Source organism: Amphiprion ocellaris, chromosome 17 (assembly GCF_022539595.1).
Source record: "Amphiprion ocellaris isolate individual 3 ecotype Okinawa chromosome 17, ASM2253959v1, whole genome shotgun sequence".
Taxonomy (NCBI): domain Eukaryota; kingdom Metazoa; phylum Chordata; class Actinopteri; family Pomacentridae; genus Amphiprion; species Amphiprion ocellaris.
In genome coordinates this window covers 15706034-15729013 of record NC_072782.1, presented here as the reverse complement: position 1 = coordinate 15729013, position 22980 = coordinate 15706034, and the positions used below count along the sequence as shown (strand labels likewise).

The 22980-nt window shown below is 39.3% G+C and overlaps 1 protein-coding gene across 5 annotated transcripts; it reads left to right on the top strand.

Moving 5' to 3' along the window:
• The first annotated feature begins 1090 nt into the window (after positions 1-1090).
• dipk1b (divergent protein kinase domain 1B) lies at positions 1091-18018 on the top strand. Of its 5 annotated transcripts, XM_055004026.1 has the most exons (9): positions 1091-1171; positions 3412-3497; positions 4514-4559; positions 5225-5396; positions 7176-9173; positions 11316-11450; positions 15595-15702; positions 16249-16425; positions 16518-18018. In XM_055004026.1, exons 5-9 carry the CDS (start codon positions 9105-9107, stop codon positions 17328-17330), a joined length of 1302 nt encoding a protein of 433 aa, XP_054860001.1. In that variant the 5' UTR covers positions 1091-1171; positions 3412-3497; positions 4514-4559; positions 5225-5396; positions 7176-9104; the 3' UTR covers positions 17331-18018. The 5 variants fall into 5 exon arrangements, with proteins under 5 accessions (XP_054860001.1, XP_023142676.1, XP_054860000.1 ...); XM_023286908.3 differs by lacking the exons at positions 4514-4559; positions 5225-5396 and having other exon boundaries at positions 7176-8820; positions 8962-9173; XM_055004025.1 differs by lacking the exon at positions 4514-4559.
• The last annotated feature ends 4962 nt before the right edge of the window (positions 18019-22980 follow it).

Below are 22980 nucleotides of genomic sequence, written 5' to 3'. Positions count from 1 at the left end.
AAATCTCAAATTTTTTCTTGCACAAATCAAGGTATGAATAATTTTTAAAACTATAAATTTTACTTGTAACCAGTGGTGGAATGTGTACAAGTACATTTGTTCAAGTGCTGTACTGATGTACAAATTTGAGGTACTCGTACTTAAATAGATACTTCCTTTTTATGCTTCTTCCTTCTACTCGACTGAACCTCAGAGGCAAATACTGTTATTTTCACTCCACTAAATTTGCCTGACAGCGTTGCTTACTCTTCAGGTTACAATTTTTCATGTTTTCTCCCAGTAAAAACAGCATATTTCCAGATGTTATGATTTTAGTTTTTATCAAACACTGGAGGTTTAAGTGTTTAATTATGGATATAGACAATTCTTCTACTTCTCAGATTAAATTAACTGTTTTACCCTTAAATTAGCTGTGAAATGCACTGTCACAAAGCTGAAAACAGCTGTTTGTCAAGGGTGAGGCTAATGAAAAGTGACTTTTTATAGAATATCACATACTGCTGTAATATAGTCTGCAATATATAAAGTAGGTAAAGTAGACTCAGCCTTAAACATCTGCAGCAATAAAATTAAGCATAGACAATGCAGGAGGGAATATTTAACTGCACAATGAGTACTTTTAATTATTCATATTTTTATTTACATTTTGTGGATTCGTAAGTATAGTTTTTCAGGACTTAGTAGTAGTGGCGCTGTTTACAATGAAGTATTAATCATTTTACTTTAAGGAAGTACTTAAGCATGTGAATACATCTTCACCCACTGCTTGTAACTATTTAAATGCCTAAAACAAACCAAAAAATGTGAATGGACTTCATATTTCCCAGATTTTGAATATTTTTAATACGCGCATAAATGTCACACTTTAAGCCACCTTAAAAAATGTACAGGAAAAACTAAAACTAAATATTTAACAAATTTCTTCAAGACTGATATTTTATTTTGAATTATGAAATGCTCTCCTTTTCTTTATATAATAATAACAATAATGATAATAATTTACTCCTTGCATGAGCAGAAAAAATACACATACGTTCTTTAAATTGTATTTTTGTTTTTTTTTTAAAAAGCGAAAGAGATTTGGCTGCTCCGGTTCTCCGTAGTTGTATTTCAGGTCCTGTAGTATCGTCCCTCGCTGACCAGCAGGGGAAACTGCTACCGCGACGAAATGGTGAGTGACAGTGTGTGGCTTTAAAAAACATACAGAAGTATATTACGTCGTATTTGATCACGTAATGTCATCTACACTCAATAAAAACGAATTTGTTTTCATTTGTTCCATTATTTAAAGGTTTCCTACGACTTTAAGTGAGCACGAGTTGTTGGAAAGTCCACTTATCTGTTAAACGTCTACAATATTTCATATAAAATTAATCCAAATCGAGGTTTAATTGCAGATAACAACGTATATTAGGTGTTTGGTCACTTATTTAGTCATAGATTTTCTTTAGAACAGCTGACAGACTGCGTGGCATTCAACAGGTTGTTGTTAGGTTCGTGTCTGATAAGATTAAGAGCTTTGCCATGAGTTATATGTAGACATTATGCCATGTTGAAAGTGTACTTCTATGGAAATGCTCGGTTTTAGCAGACTTTTGCTGTTGTTTGTGTGAAAGCATGGGTGGGGCAGGGTGCGAGTTTTTGCAGGCCTCACACTGCAGCTAAATATAGAAATGTGACTGTATCAGTGCAAATGGGTGTTACTGTATGTTCTAGGTAGCACGTTTATTGAAGAGATAATTTATGTAAATATGTTCCCAGATAACTTTTTGTGGGGATAATGTAAACAGAAATATCAAAATCAATAGAACAATTAATTTCCTACTGTTGCAATGTTAGTAGAAATGTAATAGTAGAAATAACCAGTTAGGATTAGTTCAGGTGAGGTTAAGCTTAGTAAAATACGACAGGTTTGGGGTTATGGATATGGCAAGCAATTAATCGATATACTTTAAAAATCTCCACAAGTTTTCAATTATAAATAAATACAGTATTGTGGTGCTATAAAGATGACTCCTCTGCAAATCATGTTCTCCAGATGTAAGAGAGGGCTCTTGTTTTGTACAAACTGCAGCAAAAATTACAGCAGTATAGTCGGGAGAAGAATGGGGGGGGGGACCTGCAGCAAAACGCTGTGAGCTGGAATCAAATCCAGGCCACTGCATCGGGGACTATAACCCCTGTTCATGGGTCGCCCGCTCAACCAGTTGAACTATCTGGATGCATTATTTATTTTATTTTTAAGTGCAAAAATTAACATCCCCACTAACATTTTGACTTGTGTTGTGATTGCAGTGTAAGTCAAAATTCTGATCTAACCTTCTTTGCACTTTGTACATTTTCTCTTACTGTCAGTAGATCTGTGGAATGCACATGTAGAGCCATATCATCTGCCCATCTCTCTGCCTTGTATAAATGCAGGCTTCTTTTTTAAAATCCATTTCTTCTTCCTTTTACCTTGCTACCTGCTTTTGAGTCACCATGCGATGTAGCGCTTCTCAAATTCCTCAAATTTTGCCCTCCTCAAAAGGGAAACTGTAGAAAAGAGAGTTTAATTCTGGTTTAGTTCTGGCTAGCATTAGTTACAGGTTAGGGTAACAGGAAACATACTGCAACACAAGATCACTGGCTCGTCTTGGGCTCTAATGGCAGCACAGAGGTCTGGCTTATAGGATGGGTTACAATACAAACGGTGTCACAGTGACACATTGTTGTTATTTAATAGCTTCGTGTTGTGCAGTTTGCAGTGCATTGGGTTTAAACTGTCTTTTAAATGGTTTTAAAAATTCAGGCTGTTTACTTTGTGTAGCATTTTCGATCGTGTCTCATGATAATGCACCATTACGTATTTGAATTCTGTTCTACACAGTAAATACTGAAGTGAAGCTTGATTTAAAATAATTAGATTTCAAAACTAATCCCAGCATCTGTCAGAAAAATCACGATTAGATATTTTCCCCAAGTCATTAAGGCTGAACTGAAGCCTTTGCATTTTTGCGTAAATATGTACCTAAATTAATCCATTGCTAAAACTGATTCACTTTTGTAGCTCAATTAAAAGATTTATCATTGCATGCCTACATTAAATGTTCCCGATCATCACTAAGACCTCTAAATGACTCCACACTGCCATCACTTTAATATGCAAAGTGGTTAATAGAATAATTTCCAAAAAAGCCAATGTGATAACAATGTTTTGTCAGTGAAGATGCATATTAAAACTCATCAGAAACACTTCCACTAAACTCATAAGAACAAATTCATTTCTTATTTCCGAATGTGGTGTTTAGCTCATTGATACCAGATGTTAATGGACTAACAAGCAGTGATATTTGAATGATTTTAATGATTGTAACGCTGCATTGAAATATTTGATAACCGTCTTCTAACGTGCTGCTTTGGTTCATGCAGGTAAACGTGCAGCAGGAAGATGCTTTGCTTTACCCCATCGGCTTTACAAAGGAGGACGGATGATCTCATGTGACTTTCGCAGAACGGTAACTGGTCTTGTTTCAAGCTTTTTGAACTGTGTAACTGAACATGTTAGAATTAATGTTGCCCCTTGAGACGCAACTCTGACTCCAGTGTCTCTGTTTGCGCAGTAAGTGGGCAGAAAGTAACGGGCTCACGATAGCTCAATTTCCACTGTTTAGTGGACTTTGGGTATGGAACCGGGCCAGATACTTAGACTCTGCTGACAGTGAGTGGGAATGTAGTGTTGCAAATCAGTACATGCGTTTTATTTTCTGCCTTCATGAAGTTTAATGTTTAATTTTCTTAGATATGGGTAAATTCGATTATATGTGTATTACTGGAGAAATATTTTAAGGTGTCTATATTAAACAGAGAGGCTGGGCTAGGTACTGCAGTGCAGTACAGCATCACCAGTAACTCTGATCTCATTGTGAATACATAAAAACAAATTTACACATTATTGAGCATAATATTCAGTAAAGTAGACTTACTCATGGACATTGCATGACATTGTCTTAACAAAATGACCACAGACTGCATAATTCACCATTAATCTTGAATGCAACTATTTGCATCAAGTGAGTCCTAATTTGTAAGTTGCCTAGAGCATTCTAAAAATGAAAATGTGAAGAAGATACGAGACATTAAGAGATGCAAAACTGGTAGTAGGACAAAATCTGTTTTTGATATGAGACTAGAGGGGTTGTCATTATAAGGAGGCTTCAAACATTTGCCTCAATTCTTTCCTCATAATGAAGGTCCTCATCATGTAAAAGTCCAGGGTTCGCCTGTCATGGGTCATTATAACCTGTAGAGCAGCAGCAGTGTTGCTTGGAAAAGTAAGAATTTGTACTTTTGTGGTGCTGCAGTCCAGCATTGTGTTATGCCCTAATGCGTCAGAAAACAAAAGGTGTATGTTGTCATCACAGTATTCAGGGCTTGAAGTGATTTTTTTCAATCAAGACACAGCTTTGATGAGCACTGGCAACCTATTTAATGACTGTTAAAACCGAAAACTAATTCAGCAAACTCGTTCCAGATGTATTTCCTATTGTGCTCAAACATCATCCCACATCAGTTTTGTGGTAAGTCAAGAAGACACCAGAGACATGTTTTGAATGGGAGTGATTTGCATTTGAACACTGAACAAATGTGTGCTTCACCTGTGTTGAAACTATTACAGAATGTCTGAAGACAGCACTTTAAACTTGTTTGAGAAAGAAAAGGTTAAATGTAATTGTGTGTATGACCGTGTTTACGATTGGTTTCAAAATGCTTTCTTGTAATCTAAAACACAGGTGGACACCCGAGACACATCCAAAATATACATATGTGGGCAATTTTACCTGTTGAGTTGGGCAGGACAGAGTCATTTGTGACTTACAAAAGAGAGCAAGACAAAAACCATCATATGCTACATTGATGACGTATTTTCCTTATGTCCTTTGTAGGGATGCATCAGGACATCGTGGTAACGTGACAAAAGATGAGTGGTCAAATTCATCACAGACCACCTTGACAAGTGGTTTGAATGATGGGATCACAATGCATCTTGGTGGTTATTTACCCTGCACTGCAAATCGCCTACTGTTTCCTTTCCATATGTACTACTGCTGATCTTACAGAGTACTTACTGTTGTGTGCAGCATGCATATAATGGGGACGATAATGTGCCTTAAGCTTTGAGCGTCTTGCTCATATATTCATCGCAGTCTGCTGTGTGACATCACCTTTCTGTGTGCTCTCACAGGCTGAAGCTTGTTACTCAAATGAGACACTGTGATGTGATGTAAGTGACAGAGGATTGTGGGTTGAAATGGCCAGGAAGACACGCTGGCTTTCATACTGCAAAACGCAACCAGATGCCGCAGGACATCCTTTTATTTTTGGCCTACTGTACTGAAGATACTATGTGTTCTATGGTATTGTACAATTTCATTTATTTTAATATCCTTTATTAATCCCACGAGGGCAAATTTGCAGTTTTTGCACATCCCGGTTGGGGTCAGAACACAGGGTCAGCCATGGTACAGCACCCCTGGAGCAGGAAGGGGTAAGGGCCTTGCTCAAGGGCCCGACAGCGGCCGCATTGGGGTTTAAACCTGTGACCTTTAGATCAGTAGTCCAAAAACTTAACCGTTGCACCACCACTGCCCCTTTAGCAGAAGCTTTTATCCATAGCGACGTACATCTGAGAGGAGATACAACACAAGCAAGGATCTAGTCAGGAGAAATCAACCTGGATAAGTGCCATAAAACAAATTCAGGTGTGATATCAGGACCATGATGCCTACAGGCAGTGCGGATGTAGCAAATTTGTTTATTTTTGCTTTCTGTCAGGTGCAGAGGTGTTCAGCGAAGAGCTGGGTTTTTGGTCTTTTCTTTAAGACTGAGAGACTCTGCAGATCAAACAGCATTTGTTAACTCGTTCCACCACCGGGGAACCACAGAGGAGAAGAGTCTAGCTATCGACTGACCCTCTGGTGGTGGTTGCTTCAGGAGCCTTTTGTTGGCCGAGCGTAGTGAGCAGGAGGGAGTGTAGACCTGAATGAGAGAGTTCAGGTAGGAGGGAGCTGTTTTCATTGTAGTTTTGAATGCAAATGTTGGGGTTTTGAATTTTTTTGCAGGCAGCAACTGGAAGCTAGTGAAGCGATCTGAACAGTATGCTTCATAGTATGATAGTAAATATGGTAGTAAATTTATTTTAGCTGTCAAATAAATTGACTGGTATGACTGAACGATTTGAGGGAAAATATCTGATTGTTATCTTTCTGACAATTATTTACAATATTATTACAAGCTTCAGTTCAATAGTCACTGTGTAATAGATTTAAAACATGATGGAGCATTACCACATGAGACATCATCAAAAGTGTGACTGTCACACAAAGTGCACGAACTACTGAGGTATGAACCTGTAAAAACATAGAAGTGACAGTTTAAATCCTGGGTCAGATGTGTTGCAAAATGAACGAGGAGTGGCTGTTCAATAATGAGCCTGAGCTTGTGACAGTCGGATCACAGTGTGCAGCCTGAACCATGTATTGATCAGCGCAACATAAACAACTCCCAAAAGGTTCAATCTGCTTGACTGAAATAAAAGTTAATTACACCAGTAGTCTCGTTATTAATGGCCTCCCACGTCATTGCTGAGCATTTCCACCTTGAAACTGCCATGAACCTAAAAACAAGGATTCAGACAGGGTTTCATACGTAATAAACCTGTCCTGTCAACTTGCAGGGTCAGGCTTTATATGTATTATTCCTCAGGATTTGTTGCCAGTTCAAATATGTATGGAGGGTTAAATGACAGGGACGTGGCAGAGCTACACATTCTAGAGGAAGAAAATAATGAAATCAGAAGCATTTTAAAGTAGAAAGTGATTGTTTTCATGTTAAAAAAAAACTTCTAAATATGGAACTTTGATGCACAGAGATGAGTTTTAGGGGTAAAATCACTGAGTGTACACGGAATATAAAAGGAATACAAAAGTTGTGAATGTCTGTTGATCTATTCAATTTTAAATAATATTTTCTTTTCACTTTTACAAACAAATAAAACCTAAAAAACTGCATACACTGTCACACAACTGTTGCATGTTCATTCAGGGTTATATTTTGACTTCTGTATGATGTACTTTATACTATTTATTATAATAATTGTCTTATTCATCCATCCATCTTCTTGTGTTTATCCACAGTTGGCTCATAGTGGCAGCAGGTTAAGCAGGTCACTCCAGACGTCCTTCTCCCCAGCAACATTTTCCTGGGTCTACTCCTGGGTCAGCTCACACTCCCACCTTTGAAAGGAAGGTTTCTCATATTCAAGGACAGAATCTCAAGGTGCAGTCAGGGTGAGGAGGGACCACAGAGTTATGTTGGGGTCACGAGTGATGAGAACACAGAGCATGAGATGGACAGAGATTGGTGATGGGAGGGAGCTTTGAAAAGAGCCAGCTGAGGTGGTTTGGGCATCTGACTAGGATGGCTCCTGGGTACCTTCCTTACTCATATGAAGTGCGACTTTTTAAATTAATAAAATACTTAAAATAATTTTTGCATTTCTTATTTTCTTCTTGCAGAAATTAGTTCAGATTTTTCCTAAAAAAGTGTTGAAAGTAAATATTGTGCACCTTGTTTAAAAAACTGATAATCAGCAGCAATATTTGGCTCGTATATTGGTCAAGGGGCTGCACAGTGGCTCAGTGGTTAGCACTGTTGCCTTGCAGCTAGAAGATTCCTGGTTCGCGATCTTTCTGCATGGAGTCTGCATGTTCTCCTTGTGCATATATGGGTTTTCTCCAGGTACTCCGGCTTAATCTCACAGTCCAAAAACATGCTCAGGTTAATTAGTGATTCTGAATTGTCTGTATGTGTGAATGTGAGTGTGATTGTTCATCTCTGTATGTAGCCCTGTGATAGTCTGGTGACTATCTGGTGACAGGGTGTTTCTAAAGTCAGCTGGGATAGACTCCAGCAGTGTGTAGATAATGGATGGATGGATATGTTGGTCAAACCTAGAAACAAAAACTGGGAAAACAGTTTCAAAAATTATTCACCAGCATTCAATCCTTAATATACCCTTTCTTAAATTACAGCAAATATATAAAACATTATTTATTTATTCTTGCTCATTTAAATATATACAAAAATTGTAATTATATAGTCAAATTGTTGTAAAGGAACAAATTACCATTCATAAAAGAATACATTTTTGTTTTGGACATTTTTTCTTACAGTTTTGGCCTGTTCTTTTTTTTTTTTTAATGTAATTAATACCCATTTTCTGTGATTTTGCTTGATATTATCTGGAGTTTAACAAAATGGGGAATCTGTACAATAGCAGTCAGTAAAATATTCCTAAAATTACAGTTAAAAACAGTTTAAACGCATTGATTTTTTTAAAACTATATATTGAGGTCATTTGACTGCCCCTCCAGCAGATTGTGCAGCTCAGATGAAGATGAATTTGAAACTCTGTGTAGTTCATATTACCTTCTGATCGTCCTCATCTGGACTCACTGAGGATTTTCCTCTAGCAGGGCTGGGGAAGAATAAACGCAGACTGAATCCATGGGGGGTTGTGGCTCACTTGATGCAGAAGGACAGGAAGCGCACTGTTTTGCTTTTACGTCGGCGTATAAAAAACCCCATCTCGCAGCTGATCTGTCCCTTTAAAGAAGCTCCAGCAGCGAGTCGCTGGGAAACGGAGGTTGTGTTCACATCGCTCGATTGTCTTCTATTCTGTGCCACAGTTATGTCCGCTTTCATAATGGAAATGGGTTAATGAAGAAGAATTAGTTGTTGGTGATGCAGGAGGATCTTTGATTGTGAGCTGGAGCGAAGGTTGGTTTTTTTTCTATATTTGGGCCATATGGAGCCGAAATCGCTCAATTTCAAGGACGTGCACTTGATCATGTTTTTCCATCCGGCGGCTGATTTGTATTGAAAACCTGCACTACGACGCGGATTGTGGTGTTGTTTCAGAAAAGGACAGGCTGCACAAAACATGCGTTTTTCTGCGCGTAATGCTGGTGTCGGCTGCGGCGCATGGCGGTGGGCTGCTGTGAGGATGTGATCAGACAGGGATCTCCGCTTTCTCGCTCCGCTGCCTCCACACAGAGTCGCTCATGATGCCCAGGGCTCTGCGGAGACTGGTCCATTTGATGCTGTTCTGCCCTCTGTCCAAAGGCCTGCAGGTACGTGCACAGTCTGCTCCCGTTCTCTAAACATGTCAGTTTGCCAGAGACGTTCCTGCCTCGATTCCACTCCTCAAAACGTCGCGATTCCTGAAAATTGTGGCCGCAGAGCCACAACTATCTTGTCATCTTGAGGTCAAGTGACTCGTTCTTCAGGCCTCAGTGCAGAAAGTAACTCAGTGCATTTACTCAAGTACAGGTGCATTAGTACTGTTATTTTACAGATTTTCGCTGTTTAGTTAAATTACAGTCAACAACTAATGAAGTCACAGAAAATCATTTTACAAATGAACCGTAAAAAAACCCCTCAAATTCTAAATAATGCCGACATCTGCATCAAATGTCTGTACTCTCTCAAACTGTGATTTGTTTTACTGCATTTAAATCGGCAAAATAGTTATATTTTACACATTCAGATATCTTGTGAAAATCACAAAGCCAAAACAATATAGAATGTCCACATACAACAGATATTTACAATTATTGACTTTTCATTAATTATAATTCTATTTCATTTTTAACATGTAACAATTTTTAATGTATCCTTGCTGTCTGATTTTCAGCATTTTTAATGGAATTTCTTTTACAGCATAGACTGTGAAAAAATCTTTTCTATGTAGTTAATAGTTAATGCATAGATTATTCCATATATATATATATATATATATATATATATATATATATATATATATATATATATATATATATATATATATATATATATATATATATATATATCCAATCGTTGTCCAGTTAGGGTTTGTCACATTTCAGATATACAATTCTACCAAAGAAATTTCCCCAATAATGATTTTCTTTGCACTGAACAAAACTATAAATACCGAATGGAAAAATGCTTATTTAATAGGTTTTTCTGTGGTCTGGAACACAGAATTTCCCATTTTTTCTGCTCATTATTTTTCAAAAGAAAAACAATTATTGGGCTTATCCATGAACATAACAATCAATTTAGTGTCTCAGAAAAAAAAAACTATGTTCTAACTATGTTTAGTATCAGACATGACTGTCAGTGTTGCTGTTTTTCTACTACCTCACAAAAAAGAAACATCATGCAAACGGTTTTCTTTTCTGACTTAACAAAAAAGTTCCAATTCTTTTCTCTGTTGTAACGGTTAGCGTGGGATTAAATTTACCCAACCTTGCACAAAATGTTTTTTAACTGTTCAACTGGTGACACATTCTCAAATACAGAGTTAATCAACACCCTAGTCAGAAGTGACTATGACCAGAAAGCATAACCAAGACATGAGTGAGTCTGCATTAAAAGTCAGCTTTATTCAAATGACACGATGCCACAGATGACAAGAGAAAGTGGAGAACCGGCTGTTGGCTGCTGGCATTTCAGCTAGTGCTTAAGCTCTTAAACTCCCACGTTTGTTGTGCACGAAATTATTCAATTCTGTCTTCCAAAATGTCCACCAGTGTCACCGAGCCCGTCAGGAAGAGTGAAACAGCATTCCACAAACACCACAGACGGCCTCATTAACTGTATGCAGATGAGTGACTCGTTATTGACTCGTGATCTCTGGTCCATGACCTCACTCTCTGTCTGCTCATTATTATTTCCAATATAGTGTCTACTTGGCTATTTCATATGTTTACTCTGCTGCAGAGATGCCACATTCCCTTATTTTTAATATAATGGATCACTTGCTGGATTTATATTTTTTGCAGGTTTGATAATTGTTTGAGGGCCATAGCATGGAAATATTTGATATTTCACAACAAAAGCAAAGAAAAAAAATCATTTGTGTCTCACAGATTTGTTTTTTCTTCCTTTGCTATTTTATAAACCATCTCACACACATTTAGATTTATTTATTAGGTGACTTTTAGGAGGCAGCTTGGCCACATTATTAGAAACCAACAACTACACTATCAAAAATGATCAAAACGGTGTTTCCAATCTAATAATGTATATCAGTCCAGTTAGTTTGATACTTGAGACCTTTTTACATCAGAGACGACTTCATAATTGCATTTAATTGAGTATGTTCACATTACTGTGTTGGTACTTCAAGAATCTAAGTACTTCTTCCACCACTAACTTTCTTGGTTGTTAGCAATATATTCACTGCTGTGTGCCAGTTTCATCTTCTTGTGTTTTCTCTTCCCCCACAGAGTCGTCTCCCAGCCATTAAGGTGAAGTACCTCCTCCTGGCATGGCTGGGCATCCTCATCGCCAGCTGGATCCTTTACATGCAGTACGCCTCTTACTCCGAACTCTGCCGAGGGCATGTTTGCCAAATGATCATTGTAAGTATTGTCTTTCAGTTGTATAAACAATCAATAAGTGCATTAAGGGGTAAATATAGTGGAGGCCCAAACACACATGAAGCAGGTAGCACCATGATATTTGCCAAATGTTGTTGAGTTGCAGAGAGAAAACAAATAATTGACCACAGCGTCTAGTTGTCTCGTCTGATTGTACATCTATTTGCAATCCCAGACTCAAGTGCTACTTAACAGGACAAGAATGAATGCAAAGATGAAGACATACAAATCAATACGGAATGAATCTCTTTTGAACAAGTAAAAAGAACATTTAGTGCCATATGTTGTATGTTCCATAATTTATAAAGACCATCTGATTTCCATTTCTGACTATGATGGGAGTTGATCTGAAACCGCCGCAGAGCTGCACACAGTCCTGAGGCAGAAACACAAGAACAGAGGCTCCATGGAATAAGAGAACAATGTTCCAACTGTTCCAGTGAAATGCTTAGACACTTAAATAACGTGAAATCTATCAAATTTAATTTTAAATATTGCCGGACAAACTGGCAGGAGGACTTTGTTTAGAAGAAGAGGAGGGGCAGTTTGAGGCTGTTTGGGTTGGCTTGCGTCTTATAGCTCTGGATATAGATATATTGGTAACCCTGCAGCTCCGTTACTCTCCCGCTGTGCCCAGGTGTTGCCAAAGCTATCGGCTATTGGAGAAGAGGTCAGGCATTGACATTTAATGACACACTGTGGTACAGGACAGCTATTAATCAATGCACAATGAAAGTTCAATGATGCAACGTCGTTACAGCGAACAGATCTGCACAGCAATGTGTGTCGGCATGTGCTTGGATGTACACCGAAGCCTTTCATACACTGGTAAATCATTTTGCAACATCACGCCGTGACAGATTGGTGTTTGTGCGATTCTTGCTGTATGCACAAAGATTTTTGGTCTGCCCCTTGCTGCTTTGTATTTTGGTGACATGTTATGAACGTGGCTGCGAGGAGAGGCACAGTGTGGGGGAGTGTCAGCAGGGATCAAGGCAGAGTCATGATCTGTGCCGTTTTTGTAGCTTCAAGTGACAAACTGCACACTGAACGCAAGTCAGTTTCATGCTGCTTCCAAGACAAATCAAGCAAACCACCTACATGAGTGAGAACAGTGGGATTATGGGAAGGCACTGGTGAAGCTACATCCAAGTCATTTTCTTGTGCAGAACAGATACAGCTCTCGTGTCTGTGGTAGTTATGAAGTTCCAGCCAGCATCCGTTTAAGTTAATATCAGGAGACTTTCCGGAGTCTCTGCTGGTTGCTTGGCAACATCACGATGATGACAAGACTCTAGGCAATAGTAAATTGACAGCACTTAAATAGCAGCTTTTACCTCAGAGGTTTACAAAGCAATTTTTGCCTCTTTTTCACCCATTTACAGTCACACACACTCCCATATCTGTGCTCTCCTGCTACCTGAGCCACTCTACTATCACCTTGCCAAGAAACAGCATCACATCTAACCTCTTATTTAACCGTTATGTTTGCTTTTACAAAAAGAGTACGCTTCAGATGTACGATAGAAAGGTTTTGCTGCCTTTAGACGGAGCCAGGCTAACTAGTTTCTCTTTTTCTCCCAGTACTCTCTGCTAAGCTCTCTGAGTGCTTCACGTTTACCATACAGACATGAGGGTAGCATTAGTCATTTTTTGTCTCACTGCAAAAACAAGTATCATTTCCCTCAACGAACAACTTGCTTCCTTAAACATGTACAGTTCTTCAAAAAAAAAAAGCATTCTTAATGCCAGCACCCTGATGACTCATTATTCAGAACTGAATATATTCAACTGTTTAACCTTCTAGATTTCAAACAGTTTCTGGGTGTTTTTTTAAATTTATTTTTTGTTCCTGTTGCAATTTTTACTGACTGTGGGCTCAGAAGTAGAGAGAACAAAGAAAGAGAACAAAGTCAAAATGTTATAAATAATAAGAATAAAAAGTTTGGTCTACAATATGTTTCCAAGTACTCCCTGGTCTTGCCAGCACTGGAAAAAAACTACATATTGTAGTTACTTTACAACATACATTTTAATTTGTTTTTATACTATCTGCTTTGTGTTAACGCAGCACAAAAGTTGCAGAATTTTTGTCGTGTCTATTGGTCTGAGCTGAGTTAGTCACGGCTTCTGGGTTGCACTGAGAGATGCAGATTTTTTATTTATTTTATTTTTTTTACTGAACCTGATCAGTAGAAATGATTTATTTTTGGCAATGAGAAAAAGCTATCACTATCATTAGTATTCTAAGCTTGGATTTGGTTGTGTTTTCCAATGAAACACTTGTTAAAATAACATAACCTACACTACCAGTCTAAAGTTTGGACACACCTTCTCATTCAATGGTTTTGATTCAGTTATTTTATACATAGCAGATTAATACTGAAGACATCAAAACTATAAAAGAATACATATTATGTTGTAAACAATGTAGAAAATAATACAAATAAACAAAAAGCATTGAATGAGAAGGTGTGTCCAAACTTTTGACATTTGTAATTTGGCTATTATTTGTAGATAGTGTTGCTTTCAAACCTACAGCCACGTTTTGGGCTTCAGCCTGCCAGAGGGGAGGATGTCAAATGTCTTTTTGACACTCTCCCCTCTGGCAGGCTCAGGGTTATGAGGGCATGGACAGAATGACTTAAACAACTTTTTCCCCAGGGCTGGAACAGCCATGAACTTGCACTTTACACCCTGCACTGTTTTACATTATTTTATATGCTGCTGTGACAAGGAGAACTATCAAACGAAATTTAATTGTATAAGAATATGCAATGACACTAAAGAATCTATATATCTACTGCCAGGTTTTGGGGTTCAGGGGGTCAAGGTGCAGCCAGTGAAGTGAAGACATTGATCACATTATTAGAATGCAAGGTTTCTAGAAAACCTTGGTTGTGGGTGTTACTTTGACACACTTCAGCAGGACAATGAATGTGCTCTGCTCCATAATAAGAATTCCAGGAACACGACAAAGAGCCCACGGCATCGGCTTGGCCTCCAAACTCCCCAAATCCTAATCCAGTTGAGCTGATCAGTGTATATCGCACCACAGACAGCAAATCACTTTGGCTGGTGTGTTACTCACGTTATGTCCAAGCAGATTTCATACTGTTATTGTTGTTGTTTCATTTAGCTTGTTATCAATGTACTGTCCAGTGGCAGCTATTTATATTGTCGTCATGCCCCCATGTATGATGACAATAAAGCTATTCTAATTGTAATTCTAATACTCAGTAAACCTGCTAGTCTCTACGGCACTCTCTGCCCATCTGGCAGTGTGATGGCTGACATGTCACATGACCTCCATACTAACCTCTCCATACCAGCTGCTAGCACCAACTGGAAGAGTTTCCTCCACATCAGCGAAAATCACCTGAGTGAAAGGAGTCAAGTAGCAGACGGATCAGTTTAGAATTTACATGTTGTGACTCAGGAAGGAGGTGATGCCTGTGTTATCTCACAGACACGATGGAGGTTTTGCAAAAACTTTTACAATCATAAGTGTGGGCCGGACAGCTCCTCACTTGAACTTGACCTCTTTTGCACATACATTGCCATTTTTGTTTGTAATTAGTCCTTGAGGTATATGATGCTATTACAGATGTCCACTCTTGAGCGCATCAGTGTGAATTACATGTTTCTTTTGAGCACTCACTAATACATAATTATTATTGCAAATATATAAAGAAAAACAGATTGCGGTGGATTTAAATGATATTGTTCTGTCGATGCTTTTGAAAGTATCAAGATATGCTGCATTGTTAATGACAGTGTAAGATCATAATCTAAAACTAAACTAAAGCTAAAATACTGAAGGCTAAGCACAGAATAGGAGATCTGGAACAAAACATGATGTTAGAAATGCATGTCGCCCCCAGTCACCCAAGGAAGTGAAAGCAGGAGCAGAGGCTGGAGCACAATGTCTCCTTATTGCCTTTCAGCAAACAATCTCTACGAAGGCCCGGGTGAAGGTTACCAGACCTTGGAGGTGTAAATATACAGACAGCTTAAAATACCCGATGTATAAATATTGGATTTAGCTTTGCAAGAGGATGAAGCACTTGGAGGATCTTCCTGTTTCCTGCACTTAATGCAGCACATTTCTTGTTTGTTTTTGCAGTGTGATCACTACAGGAGGGGCATAATATCAGGCTCGTCTTGCAAGGCATTGTGTGATCAGAGAAGTCTGACCCTGCAGCGCTGCATGTCCACCTCCTCTACACACCAGGTAAAATAAACACATGAACACAAGGCAACGTTTGAATGATGAGAACAATTCCAAACATATGTTAGTGCTTCTCACACTGAAATATCCTCATACACTAACTGAACATGAAAAGCTTTTTGAGCAAGTATGGCACAAGTATTATATTTTGAAATTTTAAGCATGCACCCCTAAAGCCTAATCTTAACATTACACTGTTAAATAAAAGAAATTGTCCAAAAAGAAGTGACTTATCAACATAGAGTTAATTTTTTTTACCCTATGAAACAAATTTTGGGTGCATGCAACATCTAAATAATTAATAACAAATGTAGTAAAGGAAAAACAAATGTAATTTAACTGTCTTTAGTCTCAGACATGACTGTCAGGATCAGTAGAAAGGATGAAGTAGCTTCCAGTAGTGCAACTGCAACTGAAATGGTTGTGGAAAACAATCACGTAGAGAGTTCTGAGCTTAACTTCATTAAACAACACATTTAAAAAGTATCCCTTAGTCATGGCAGACATATTCTGTCATTTTAAAGCTATTGTCATATTTATATATTTCAGGTGTACATTGGACTGTGGAAGGAGAGGCCTGTTGTGATCAAGTGCAGCATTGAGGATCCAGTGAAAATTGATGGAGCTCCAGACTCTGTACTGCGGCAGGAGATGAGCTTATTTGACAAACCCACTCGTGGGACCTCTATGGATGAATTTAAAGAGATGCTGCACAGTTTCCTCAAGGTTTGGAACAATTATCACCATAGAAATCAGAAACTGTCTAATTAAAATGAGCTTGGTTACAAAGATTTAACATAAATGTCTCCCTCCTGCAGGCTAACCTCGGTGAACAGCCATCCTTGAGCACCTTGGTGGACAGGGTCATTACTCTTGCTGACATCAACCAGGACGGCAAAGTGTCTCTTGCAGAGGCCAAGTCTATCTGGGCTCTCCTCCAGATCAACGAGTTCCTCCTGATGGTGGCGCTGCAGGAGAAGGAGCACACTCCAAAGCTGCTGGGCTTCTGTGGAGACTTGTACGTGACAGAACGCGTGGGCCACAGCTCCCTCTACAGGCTGGAGGTGCCCCATTACCTGCAGGCTCTCGTCCCAGAGGCCCTGAGCTCCAGCCTGAACCACTGGCTGGCCCCAGCCTGGCCCCGCAGGGCTCGCATCACCATCGGCCTGCTGGAGTTCGTGGAAGAGGTTTTCCACGGGTCTTATGGGAGTTTCCTAATATGCGATGCCAATCCTCACCACGTGGGCTACAATGCAAAGTACGACTGCAAGATGGCCAACCTGCGCAGCGTGGCGTCAGAGGCTGTGGTGCGAGGATTCCTGAAGGGACGGCGGTGTGAGACCAACGCCGACTGCACTTACGGCCGGGACTGCACGGCTACATGTGACCGGCTGGTGAAGCAGTGTAATACTGAGGTTGTGCAGCCCAATCTGGCAAAAGTGTGTGTGCTCTTGCAGGATTTTCTGCTCTTTGGCGCACCTTCGGACCTCCGTGGGGATCTGGAGAAGCAGCTACGCACCTGCGTGACACTCAGCGGTTTGGCAAGTCAAATGGAAGTCCACCACTCACTAGTCCTTAACAACCTAAAGACATTACTGTGGAAGAAGATCTCTAACACTCAGTACTCCTGAAAACATTATCCAACCTCCTCCTCTAGAATATGAGTGAATAATTACATAAACATGGACGATTTTTTGCTTATGAAGCGTTGCCAAATGTTTTAGAGACTTGTGGTTATTCATGTATTTCTGCTCTTCACTGGCTGTGAACAACAAGAAAACTGTGAACTGTTACATACACAATGTGAAACAGGAGATCAAGCAGGCTTAAAACTCTTACAGTCTATTATAAGCCCCATCGTGTTTCTGTTTTTCAATGCATTCTGTTGACAAGAACATCCATCTGTTTGCACACAATATTCTCAGGACACTGCCTATGACTTTATTTGTAAAGTTATGTATGTAAATAATTAGTTTTTAAAATATAGCAACCAACATATTGAATTATTTTGGGTTTCAGAGAATACCCTTGTTTGTCCCCAGTAGAGACACTGTGATGGGATGTGATAGTTTTTGTACAACTGTAAATACTAGTAGAACATTGCTGTTTTCTATGTATGAATTAATTAGTATATGAAACAGAGTTGATACACAGTAACGATGGAATAATGGACACACACCGTAACACTGAAATGTCTCCGCTGGTGTTGATCTGATAATGATAATGTATTCAAACTGGACTGGAGATGTACATCCGCAACACAAGATTAAACCTGAATGAACTTCTTATCTATGAATAAACTTAAGTTGGTTCAGAGTATTCATTTTGAGTACATTGTGATAAAATTGCATTAATCTGAATGGGTATCTAGATAACTAAAGACAAGTCCGAGTTGTTTATAGAACAAAATGCACACCCGGGGTCATGGTACATAAGATTCAGCAAGTATAGGGGAGAAAATCACAAACACGGAAGATATCAGGGGTCAGGGCAGACACTGTTAGCTCGCTTATCGAATCCTTTATTAAAAGAACGACAGAAGTGATCACTTACATTAGCTACCCCCCAATAGTTGCAGCTTTTGGTTATCGTAACATCCATGTCAGAAGGCTTGCTGATTAATCTTGTAAGGACCCAGCCCTTTCTAATGTGCCCTCTGGAGCTTGGAATAAACAGCGTCACTAGTTTTGATTTGATGCTGTGGTTCAGCCTGCCTGTGAAAAGTTAATGGCACAGATGGCTAGAATTAGGGCCAAACAATAACTTTTCAAATTTTTTACGTGTAAAATGAAGTACCTTTCTTACTTTGCCCAATAAATGTGTGCATTTTAATAGGAGTAGGCATTACTTTCTTCCACTTATATGGAGATAAGCAGGACATAGCGTGAACCATGATCACACGTTTTTTAGTTACTACCCAGAACTCATGAACATAAATGAGACTAAAAAAGCCACAAAACCACTGCAAAAAACCAAGACCAACTGGTAAATTGTTCTTTGTTCCAGCACCACAGTGGTCTGATAGAACGTCCATATTGCCGCTTCAATGATCCATCCGCTCATCTCGTGTTCCATTTTCCATGAACAAGATCTCAAGATAGCTCATTTCCATCTCTTCTGGGAGTAATTCACTCCCACGCCAGAGGGAGCAATACACCAGTTTCAAACAGAGACCCACAGCCTCAGACCTAGAGGTGCTGACTCTCATTCCTGCTGCTGCACACTCGGCTGTAAACCCCAGTGTGTCTTTAAGGCCACAGCCTGATGAAGGAACCACGTCATCTGCAAAAAGCAAAGGTGTAACTGTGAGGTTCTCAAACCGAACGAGAGAGTAAGCAGAGTAATATCTCAATTCCACCGCAGGAGACTCGTGATGTTCTCAGCAATTAGGTGGGAAAATACGTGTGTATGTCAAAAAATCTGCCAAAGTGACATGGGAAATATTGGCATTTAGGATATCTGAAAATACCCAATAAGGTGCATTTAGCCATGATACAAGTTGCACACATCTGAATTTCATGGATAGCTGAGTGAAGCCACAGAATGTCTTTTGAAACGTGTCAAAGTCTGAATCAAACCGAATCTTCTCTGGAAGTTGAAAAGGTTACAGATGACATTGTTCAGTTGTATGTGAATAAAGTTAAGTGACTAGAAGAAGCAGCAGATCTCAGTCTAAAATTCACACAGACATGCAAACTACATTTGAAAGGAGGAGTTGTTGCAAAATGGGCTTCTAAAGCAGTGAGACTTCAGAGTTGTGCAGGTGAAGACCAAATTGTATCCTGACTCAGTTGGAAAACTCTTCAATGCTGACTGAGGTGTCCACATTCACAGTCAGTATTGGAGAGTCAAAAATTATGCGCTTCAGAGGTTCAAAATCTTTCCAGTGATAAAGTTGTAGTATTCACATGAGAACATATTGATCCCTACAGATCAGTAAGATCAGGATGGGTAGTAAGAGAATAAAATCAACATTTGACTATCAAAGGTTATGATACGCAGGCATTGAAGTGTTTTGTGTTTCTGGTGGTAAACACTCATTCTGACATCCACGGTGAAGAGTCACAGGCAAAACCACACCAGGCCACCAGGAGTCACCGACGTTTACAAGATAGTACCTTTTGTTAGTGCTACTGAGGTGAAATGGAGGAGGAAAATTTGAGGACAAGAGTTTTCTTGTTCTGTCTCGCTGCCTTTACTGATATGAAACACTTACAGTACTTTTGGTAATAACAGCTTGCTGGAATAAACACATTTACAAGGTTATTAGGAAACTAAGTTACAGTTGAATTCTGCATCAAAGAAACACAACACCGGAAAAATATATAGAGTAATAGAGTTTTTGTAGAATATTTTTCTGACTTCATTGTATTTTTCTAAATTTCTAAATTATGACAGGTAAATCATGGACTTTCCTCATACAAAATGATTTTCAAGTTGATTATTTAGATTTTGCTCGTGATCATGGATGGATATCTATATGAGGGTTCAATTTAAGCCATTGGGGAAAATAAGCTAAACGATTCACTTCACTGGCACCAGGATTGTGTTTCATCAAGACAATTACCATCTCAAATTTGCAAGCACTCAAAGTTTCTGATGTGATAGTATATTAGTTAAGGGTAAAACCTGGATTAATCTAACAACAGCTGCATCACTTCACCATTCTGATCATGTAAAAAGCCATAGTAGTTAACATCTTGAAGTCACGTCAATTCCTGCCAATAAAGATGTCTGCTGGTCCTGACTGGTGTCAATTCTTGCTTGCTGGAAACCTTTCTGCTTGTCACACTTAGCTGATTTTTTTTTTTTTTTTTTTTTTTTGACAGGTGTGAAGGAGCATTATGGATGGTGGGAGTTCTGGCCATGCACATGGTAGAAATAGTTTTTTCTCCTATATTTGGGAATTGTGGCCAATGACACTCTTAACACTATGTCCATGTGGCGGTGATGACAGTGGTGGTACCATAGACTGTATGACAAAAACGGACGTAGCAACCAGCCCCAAAAAATTAAGCAAAGAAGTGTCAAAAACTTGCAGTACCACGACATCTAACGGTGGCTGGCTCCAAAAATCTCTGGCTCCATGTAGACCCTAACACTACACAGCAAAAACTAAAACACCAGAGAGTGCTTTTTTACAGCTCAGGATTTTTTTTCCCTGTTAGTTTTCATGGTCAAACCCAACGATCAGGTGACCGACCTGAAAATAAATCAATATTCAATTTTATATTGAGGCTCAAAGTTTTAGTGACATCAGAGGGCGTGACTACTTAACTGACAGTCTGGTCTGGAATGATTGACGGGTCCTATGGATAAAGCAGCCTTGATGCTCATTCACTGCTAAATCGAATCTCATCCTTGTTTGGTTTACTTCTGATATAATAGTTGCTAATTTGTTGGTAATTATTGGTGGAGCAGTAGCACATTTTATATGTGTGTGTGTGTGTGTGTGTGTGTGTGTGTGTGTGTGTGTGTGTGTGTGTGTGTGTGTGTGTGTGTGTGTGTGTGTGTGTGTGTGAACACGTGTATATTTTGGGTTTACATATGCATATGTGTGAGTGTGTATTCACCAGACCTGGACATCCTACGGCCCGCGGGTCCATCCGGCCCGCCGGACGACCCTGACTGGCCCGTATGAGGTCATTGGAAAATATTAAAAGTCAATGCAAATATATATCATCACAATACATGCAAGCAATACGCCCGCACTGCTTTTATTTTGAAAGATCTGCTAAGTTAACGTTTTTTCGCGCGTGCTTTCCGTACTTAGCATAAGGTTTATGCGCTGATTGGTTTGTTGGTTAGCTTCAGCCCGGGAAGATGTCAGCTAACGGCACAAAAAGAAATATTGATTCCGAATGCAGAGTTTTTAACAAGACACGGACTTCCAAGTATTTCTTCACTGAAGTCAGAGGTAAAGTTGTGGGCTGGTTTGTGGAGAACAGATCGTGGTGCTCAAGGATTATAATCTGAATCGACATTACGAGACCAAACATGCGGAGAAGTACAAACATTTGACTGATGCAGAGCGGGGAGGATATCTGAAGGTTTGCTAGCTAAACTTCTAAAGCAGCAATGACTTTGTTTTACCAAAGCTCACATCAAGGGATGCAGCAGCCAAGACGAGTTTTCTAATGTCCTACAAAGTCGCCAAAAACAGTAAGCCATTCTCTGATGGAGAGTTTCTAAAAGAAAGTCTGGTGGACTCTGTAGCGTTTATATGCCCGGAGAAGAAAGGAGCGTTCGTTAATGTGACCCTTTGGAGGCGAACCATAACGAGGCGGGTGGAGAGCATCGCCGAAAATCTGGAGCTTCAGCTGCACAACAAAGTGGACGATTTTGACGTTTTCTCCTTGGCTCTGGACGAGAGCTGTGATGTCCGTGACACAGCCCAGTTATTCATCTTTGTATGTGGACTAACAAAAACCTTTGAGATGACGGAGGAGCTGGCAGCTGTGCAGCCAATGAAGGAACCACGATGTTCACTGAGGTAAATACACGCATGAACAAGCTGGGACTAAAATGGGAGAATTTGGTGTTACAACTGATGGCTGTCCAAATTTGACAGGGAAAAATGTTGGACTTTTGAAACGGATGCAAGATAAAGTGACTGAAATAAACCCAGAACAGAAACTGATATTTTTGCATTGTATTATACATCAGGAAGTTCTGTGTAAGTCGGTGCTAAAAATCAACCACGTGACTGATGTTGTAGCTAAAGTAGTTAACTTCATCAGGGCAAGAGCATTGAATTACAGACAGTTTGTTGTCTTTTTGGAGGAGATGATAGTGAACATGGTGACCTTGGTTACCAGACAGCTGTCAGATGGCTCAGCCTGGACAAGGTGCTTAAACGAGTTTGGGATCTGAGAGCAGAGATTCAAGACTTGGGCATTGTACATCATTGTGTTGTGTAATTTACTGTTTTTATTGAGATATATTGAACATTGCTCTAAGTGTAGTGGGTAGCTGTTGTCTTTCTTTATGCTTCACAGTCATCTTAATGTAGATTCACAAAAACTGACAACACTATAATGGTACAAGATGTTTGCAGTGTTATTGTACATCCAGCAGCTGTTCGGCCAGATAAGCTGTAGCAGTTACCTCATAGCGTTCATGATGAACAAAAACTGACATGATAAGGCAAGTTTCAAATCTCTGCCAGCTGATGGTCATATTGTTGTAGAATAAGTTCTGAGTGATGGCTTACTTACTTCGTTTGTAAAAACAGTGACTGCTGAAAAGTAATTAAAGCACTTGGAAAATCAGTTTCACATT